This window comes from Elaeis guineensis, chromosome 1 (genome assembly GCF_000442705.2).
Source record: "Elaeis guineensis isolate ETL-2024a chromosome 1, EG11, whole genome shotgun sequence".
NCBI lineage: Eukaryota > Viridiplantae > Streptophyta > Magnoliopsida > Arecales > Arecaceae > Elaeis > Elaeis guineensis.
Window position 1 is genome coordinate 180582105 of NC_025993.2, and position 8695 is coordinate 180590799.

An 8695-nucleotide genomic window follows, 5' to 3' on the forward strand; every position below is an offset into this window, starting at 1 on the left:
CATAAAAAGCTACCCATAAAGACGAGCAGACCAGTGATTCTCCGGAAAAAAAAATATATTCAAAGAACGAGCCAAGAAAACAAATTAAGAGTTCTGAAAATTTTGCTACTGTTGGATAGCTAAGCTAAAGCCAAGCTCGCAGCTCGTGAAGAGCATAAACAAAAAACAAAACGAAGAAAAAAAAAGAAGAAAAGAAACCCTTTCCGAAGGATGCTTCCGTGGATTCAATTGAATAAACCACCAAGTACGAATCTAGGGCACCAAAAGAAACCAAGAATTCAAGAAAAGGGAATGAAGTGAGAAAAACCCTAGGAGCCACTGACCTGCATGGATTTCAGCGAATTGGAGACCTTCCCGTGCGCGGCCATCGCCGGACTCCGGCCGATGGGGCTTCTCGGACAGCAATTCGAGGGCGAAACCGACGAATTCGTGGAAAGAAACGACGTTTTGTGGGGGGGAGGGGGGGATTCTTGGACCAGAAGGCGCAGGAAAAGGGCCGGGTTTAGGTGGAGAAATGGAAAACCCTGACCGCCATTAACGTCGCAGGGAGGCCCTCCCTTTCCCCTTTCCCTCTTTTTCTTGCTCTCAATATGGTTTCCGCAGTCCGGACCCTTTCACGACTCTGGTGTAAAAATACGACGGGAGGCGGGCGGTTTAGAGTGCCCTCGGCGTTTGGGACAATTACGGTGTTGACCTTAGCGGTCGGTAGAGTCAAGAGCTAGTGTTCTTCTCCACGTGTATGAAACGCATGAAGGATGATCGATTCATATATTTGGTTTTGGCCCGGTGGGAAACGCAGGTGGCAAGTTTATGGGAGCCCAATGATTAAATATATTGATGTTTTCTATTTGCTTGCTTGGATATGTTTTTCTTTTTTTTAATGAAACTGGTGATTGGAAAGTTAAATTCACTTTTTGAGCATAATTTTTATGGACTTTTAAGTTTGTATTGTTCCCTAAAAGATTTTTTTTTCAAGATAAATAATTCTTACAAATCTAATGTGAATACATCCAAAAAAAATATTAAAAAATATAATATTAAGGCTAATCATAAAGTAGTCGACAAAAAGATTCTATATGCGCCATAATATAGGATGCTACTCAATCTATTGCAATGCTTATCTCCCTTAAAATATATCTGGATACGGGTCCAACGCACCCGAGAGCAAAATAAATATATCTCGCAAAAGAAAATGGTTAGTCTCTCTCTGCGTACATCTCTATATCCAGGATACCACAATAGCTGAGTCACCATCAATAGCTATGTGATCCGCTCTCAACATCCTCTTTGCATTTGCAACTCATGTCCAGATATCTTTCATGAGAAAAAAATTTTTTACTAAAATAATTTTTTGAAAAAATAATTTTTGAAAATATGATACCTAAAAAAATAATGTTGATATATTTGATCAATCATAAAAAAATAATATATTCTAGAGCATCTTATGTTTGAGCATCCACTGTTCTGCAAAAGCCATATAAAATATCTATTATATTCTCAATAAAAAAAAAATATTTTTTGCGTGTATATCCTCTTAAACATTCAAATTTGCGTGAATATCTTTTCAAAATTGATATTTATATATATATCATCATAAAATACTTATTTTGCATGTACATCCTTCTTTTTTCTTATTTTTTTGCATATGTACCCACATCATTTAACATCGTTAAAAAATTAATAGTTTAAAATTTAAATGACTAAAATATCCTTCTGGGTACATGTGCAAAAAGAAATTTTATAAGGATATATATACAAATAGCAATTTCATGAAGATATTCATATAAATTTGAATGTTTAAAAAGATATACACGTAAAAAAATTTAATTTAATTTTTACCTATTTTATCTAGATGGATTCAGACTCTCTTATTCTATAATATAATAATATATTACATAATATAACAATATGATGATGATATTATATAATATTTTATATATTAGAATACTATATTATATTTTATTTTTATGCAAGATTGGATAATTATGTCCATTTTATAACAACATGATATACCTTATGCACTTTACAAAAATATTTTCAATAAAAAATTTTAAAATAAAATATAATAAGATTATAAATTTTTATTATACATAATGTTCAAATCTACAACTATGTCTATTCTATGTAAATATACGAATTATTCATCTAATATCAGGTTTAAATATTTAGAAGTATATTATTATATATTAGAAAAAACATGAATTGTTACGATCTATTTATTTTCTAGATAAAATAATTGACCTATCATTTGATAAAAAGATTATTTTATCTATGTAAATTAATAAATTAAGTAAATTTATTATTTTAGTTGTATATGTTAATTTTTCTCTATTAGAATAAGAAAAGCATTAACAATCAAGAGAGATGTATTTATGTTAAGAATTTATTACGTATATAATTTTAAATATTTAAATTTACGTCAATACCTTCATAAAATTATTATTTATATATATATCTTTATAATTTTTTTTTGCATATCTATCCATAAGGATATTTTAGTCATTTTAAGTTTAAACTATTAATTTTTAACGGTGTGATGATATGGGTACATATGTAAAAAAAGATATTTTATGAAGATATATAGATAAATATCAATTTGGAAAGGATATTTATGTAAATTTGAATATTTGGAAGAGTATACATGTAAAAAAAAAAATTAAAAAAATATTATCTATTTTAAAGATATTTTTATTAAAAAAATCTAATAAAAAAAATCTCAATTCTCCATCCATGAGAAAGTTAAAAATTCATATCACACATAGATTTTTCTTTCTCATAAAATATTAAAAATTTATTCTTATTAAAATTTCACTTTTTAAATTTATTTTTTTTAACTCTGACCAAATAAAATGAGTTCCTTTATTTTTTCGTTGACCACATGTTTCACTTTCTATTTCTATCATCCAAATGAGTCTTTGGAGTTCGAAAGTGGGCTTTTTATTTCGCCCCTTGTATTGTATGGCTTGCACTGGATTATAAAATAGTTGAAATCCTGGCGTTCTAGAATATCAATTTCGATGGGCTTGTCATGAATAATGCATTGGAATATAGCATGGGTTATTTGTAATTTATACGGTTTTACCGTCCATGTATTTTTTTATTATTATTTATTAGCTATGGAACAAATCCGATTGCAAAAGCTGAGAAGGGAATTCTATATAAAGAGAAAAAATGACAAGATAAGAAGCTAGAAAATTAGAAAGTTAGAAGGATGCGCTTGGTATTGAAAAAAAAAATTATGTCTTTTAGAGAAAAAAATTGAAGAAAAAGAATGTCTTTTTTTTTTGTAGAAGAACAAAAAAGAAAATGAATGTTTGGGAATATTATTTAAAAAGTATTGCTGCAAGAAAAGGTTAGAAAGTATGAAAGCTAGAAAATTTTTTATTTCTCCTTCTCTTCTCAAAAAATAAGATCAGGATCTAAGTCGGAAAAAGGAAAAATTGTAGCCAAGTTGGCAAGGTACACTCCAGGTTGATTTCCTTTCCTCTTTACATGAATAGTAAACATCATGCACATGTTTGATTTAGTAAATTTTTGGGCTAAAATGGACACAGGATTTCTTCATATAGTATTTTTGTTGTAATTTGTTAGTACTATCAATTGTATATATCGAGATCTTTCATAAAAAAATTATGGACTATCTGAAATGTATGCAACATTCAGACTCCGGAGAATTGCATCCTTTGGACTAATAATATTTTTGGAATCTTATAAAATCACGGAATATGACAAACAGTCAAATAGGGACCAACAATCTACTTTCATTTGACTTTCTATTTTATAACCTTTATTTTTTTAAAAAAAACTTTCCTTTCATATTTTATTTTTGGGCGTGGGTTCACGGCTAAATGTGATTAAGAAGTACAATCTTATATCACCTTTGGATATCCAAAAAATTCATTTGCACTAATATGAGAGAAAATTATTATCTTTAGATGAAACTTCTTGGAAATGTCTCATCCAACTAATTACTTTTCATGCATCACTCCTATCTATTTTCTTCCAAGTAGCACAACAGCATCATTATTTACATTTACTTTGTATAAAATCCATGCAATTAATATACGCATGCTTGTAGCATAGCATTACCAATGTATAGGTCTTGCACTTGCTGCTAAAAGTTATATTGCCACATGGTGCTAAAAGTTATATGGGCATATGATGGTCTTTGACACGTGGCTTTTTATATTTGTTTATAAATTGTATTTTGATACGGCATCAGTAGGTGGCATCATCTTAAATACCGAATAATGCAATACATGCACCTAGGCCCATAGGATCAAACATATATAGTTTTCATTGAATATTATACAAAGACCAGCATGATAAGCTCGTCAAATATATGACCATGCATTCCCGCCACATTGATGTGTTTAGTGGTTGTTCCATGCAGATATCATCTAGTGACGTGAACATCGGACACTACCGTCTTAAAGTCAAAGACATGTTTGAGACGAGTTTATAAAAAGGAAAAGGGCAGCATGCCATGAGAAGCTTGTGAGAAGTTATGACTTGGAAGCGTAAGGATCACGGATAAACGATGACCGACATGTTTTGGAAACATAGAACTAGAATTGGATCGAACAATTGGATGCAAGCATAAAGTTCCACAAAGGAGTACTGTTATCATCTTTCTTCCTTCCATGTGCAAGGGATGGTACGCCAGTGAAAGAGATTCGTAATATGTATTTCTAAAAGGACTATGGATTTGACTATTTTTCACATATGTTCCAAGAAAAATATATTGTTAGATGCAATGGTGCATTTTACTAAATCAATTAAGTAACGAGCCAATGAATCCTCAAATGGATAAATAGCTACCCCACTATACATTCTTAATCAAAACATATGATAAGAGCAAGATACATTATCTCGGATTTCGTATTGATGCTATCCAGTCATTGTATTTGTATGTTTGATACAGAAGTCAGTTTGGCAATAGAATGTTGGTACATCCTTCGTATCATGTATCCATATCGAATTAGTATCTTATGGTATATCTCATGTTATCTGGTTCCATACGGTATGGCGTTTCTTGCATAGAAGGCTCTACAGTCATTGACACTAATAATGCTGGCACTATCTGCATTACAGTAAGGCTTACAAAACTAAATGACATGCACCAGCTGCACCTCGATTGAAATGCATGCTACATACATAGCCATCCAATTTTTGGTTCGATTGGAGAACCATTTCCTCTTTTTGAAATATATATCAAAATACTTGCAGGATCCCCATAAATATTGATCCCTTGGTCAACTTCTAATCAACGTTACATTCAAAGTTCAACAACTTACTGGAGTCTCACATACGGCGATGCAAGAGTGACACGACCACTTATAGAGACAAAACATATTCAAATTTTAGAATGGTCAATAGAAATTAAGTTGATGTCAGCAAACTTGGGAGTTTAAAAGATTTGTTGGGATTAAGTTTGGTCGACCTGGCTTGCTTATGATGACAAAAGCACATTAATGTTTTCTGAAACGTGTCGAACCTGCTAACCAAATAAGAATGTTTTTTTTTCTTATTAAACAACAAGATTTTTGATGATATCATTTACTTGAAACCTGTCGAACCTGCTAGCCTATTAACTTGACGATGATTATTTAGGAAATGTTTGGTTATAAGATGATGGTTATCAAAGTGAGAGAGAATCAAAGAGAGGAAAATTTTTTAAGATAAGAAGCAGGTAAAATACGGGTTTGAAAACTCCATTTAATGTAGAAATTACAAACCATATTTCGGGAAAAAAAAAATCACAAATTCTTAATTTATGATGGCACCTTCGTTATTTTCGTTCTTTGTCCTGATGGAAGAAGGGAAGAAAAGGCCTTCTCAAAAATCATCCTCCATGTAAGCAGCGTTAGACAAGATCAGCCCTCATTGGATGTGAAACGTTGGAGTCAAAATAGTCAAGCTGCTTCATCACGAAGACATGGATACGTAACTTGGGATGAAGATGGCAAGCTTGCGGGCTAAATTTTATATCGTTCCGGGCATATTTAAGCTAATCTTACCATGCTTTTGCTTTTGTGGCCCAGGACTGGCCATGCACGGAGAGTGTGGAAGAGAGAGACGGGGGGAAAAGATAGAATGCTTGCGGAAACATGGGGTTATTCCTCTTGTGTATCCTCACTTTATCCCGTATCAAATTTAACGGGGTTTTGCTATGATGCTTAAAAAATATTTTATTATTTTTTTTATTATTTATTTATTTTTGATTATTGAATTAAATATAGATCATTTGAATTTTTCAATCGATTGAAGTACTAATATGTATTGTTGGTGCGGTAAATATTTTAAAGATTAGAATTATTTACATCAGAATTAAATTGATTTTTTTCTCAAAAAATTTTCTTCATCGATCAGGGCATAGAGGAGGATGGTGGTGTGGAGAAGCCGCATGCCACGGGGTGGGGGTTGAGTGGTAGCGCAGGGAGAGGAAGGTGGCGAAGGGGGCATGGAGAAGTTATTGGTGGCGAAGGGAGATAGAGAACCTACGGGTTGAGGGGCGGGGGCACAGAGGAGCCAGGCAGAGAACCCACGGGCAAAAGAAGAAAGAAGAAAATAATAATAATAATAATAATATATTATTTTTTAAAAAATAATAAAATATATAAAAATGATAATATATAATATCTTCAATATCTTTTATAATAAAATATTATAAAAGAGTACTGTAACAAGAATCTCAAATTTAACACTTTCTTTTTGTTTTCGATTGAAGAAATTAAACATGCTTTAATTCAAATTTAATACACCCCATTTTTTTATATATAAGAGTGAAAAAGCAAAATATCGTGGATCAACGCTCGAGCGCTCTTTATGCATTCAAAGCACCGCTCTAGGATGCTTTGCAATATAAGAAGCAACCCAATTTGTAATACTATTTACCTTATGATAGGTGTGTGCCTCGTTACCAAATAAGTATAATCCCACAACATCAATATCACGCAAGAGCAAATGAGTGGGAGTGGCCTCTTACATGGTCCTGAAATCTGCTCCACCATTGTAGATGAGTCTCCTATAGTGGTAAGGCAATTAACTCCTAAGGTTAGCCTTGTATAGATAATGCCCATTAGGCGATCCACAATGCAGCACTCAAAATAGCCAGATCAAAAAGTATCTTTATGTTTTATGTAGAAGAAACTGATATTAATGATAGGTCTATCTTAGAAGGTTCATACATTTTGTGTCGGTAGAATGGTGGTAAGTAGAGAGATCGCGGAGGTGGCATCGGTGTGGATTGTTCGTTGGTGGTAGTATATTAAAGATGACGATAATGACGATGATGGTGTGCTTAAGGCAAAAACAATGGTGATGATAGTATGCTAATAGCGGTGGTGATAAGGACATCAACAATGTGATAGAGATAATGATAGTGGCAATAGTGAGGTGGTGGAAGAAGCATCAATTGTGATAGTAGTAGCAGTTGAGGATGGTGATGGTAATAACACTAATGATACAATGGAGGTGGTGGCAAGGCAGTGACGATAGAGCTGATTATGGGCGGAATTTCAGTGTGAAAAATAATAAATTTTAAATAGGTCGAATCTAAAGTCCAACTAAAAATAAATATAATTCAGATTTGATATCTCATCTGTGATCGGATACAAGCAATGATGACAATAATAGCAATTGGCAATAGTAAAAACATGTGAGTTCCTTATGTTTTTAAAATATTAAAAGTAAGAGTTTTATACCATGCATATCAATATTTTAAATTTACAAAAATAATTCAATTCTATCAAGAAAAAAGTGGAAGTAATGCTGAATGGCACACAACATTTACAATGATTTCATCTAAGGGGGCATTTGGTTCGTAATCGAAATCAAAATGGAAAAGAGAATGGGAATGGTTTGGAATCGAAATCGAAATGATCAAATCTTCCGAAGCGTTTGATTCGTGATCGGAATCGAAATCGAAATTGGAATGAAAAATTGAATCCATAGAAGAGAGTAGGGATTGAGTTTTATATAGATTGACCTATTTCCATTCCACCCCAGAATCGAAATTGAAATAGGACTCTTTCCAACCAAATAGTTGGAATGGGAGTCATCCATTTCGATTTCGATTCCAAACCCCCACTCCTTCCAACCAAACACCTCTTAAGATTCCAATCCTAGTCGGCTTGGATTATGCTTAATTTCATCCGCATAGCTCGATATTTTTTTTTAAGTCCTGACAATCATAAATTAAAATGTAAGGCAAACAAAGGCAAGAGGCTAGAGATCCAATAGATTAAGGGGGTATTTGGTTTGCAACCGAAATCAGAATAGAAATGGAAATCGGAATAGCTTGGAATCGGAATCGGAAGAGCCAAATCCTCCGAAGCATTTGATTTCTGACCGAAATCGGAATTGGAATGAAAAATTAAATCCATAGAGGAGAATAGAAAATGAGTTTAATATACATTGAGCTATTCCCATTCCACCCCAAAATCGAAATCGAAATCGGAATAGGACTCTTCCAACCAAATGGTTGGAATAGAAGTCGCCCATTCGGATTTCAATTCCAGACCTCCACTCCTTTCCAACCAAACACCTTCTAAATATAGTGAGTGGGACAAGGTGAGATGCATACGTGGGGATTGACTTTAGCAATTAATAATTTTTCGTTATCATGCATGAGAGTTTTGGCATTTATATAAGTATGGATGGACTGATCCAACAAACAAGCAAGTAGAAAATT

At 32.8% G+C, this 8695-nt stretch overlaps 1 protein-coding gene across 5 annotated transcripts in view; it reads right to left on the reverse strand.

Annotated features, from left to right (window-relative positions):
• The window catches only part of LOC105039929 (uncharacterized), a 49014-nt gene extending 48394 nt beyond the window's left edge, over positions 1-620 (reverse strand). For all 5 annotated transcript variants that reach the window (XR_012137803.1, XM_010916258.4, XM_029262967.2 and 2 more), the window contains exon 1: positions 324-620. Coding sequence is in view for 4 of the 5 variants with exons in the window: in XM_010916258.4 (XP_010914560.1) it covers positions 324-368 (45 nt within the window). In the remaining variant the exon portion in view is untranslated. The remainder of the gene's footprint in view (positions 1-323) is intronic.
• Between the last annotated feature and the right edge of the window lie 8075 nt (positions 621-8695).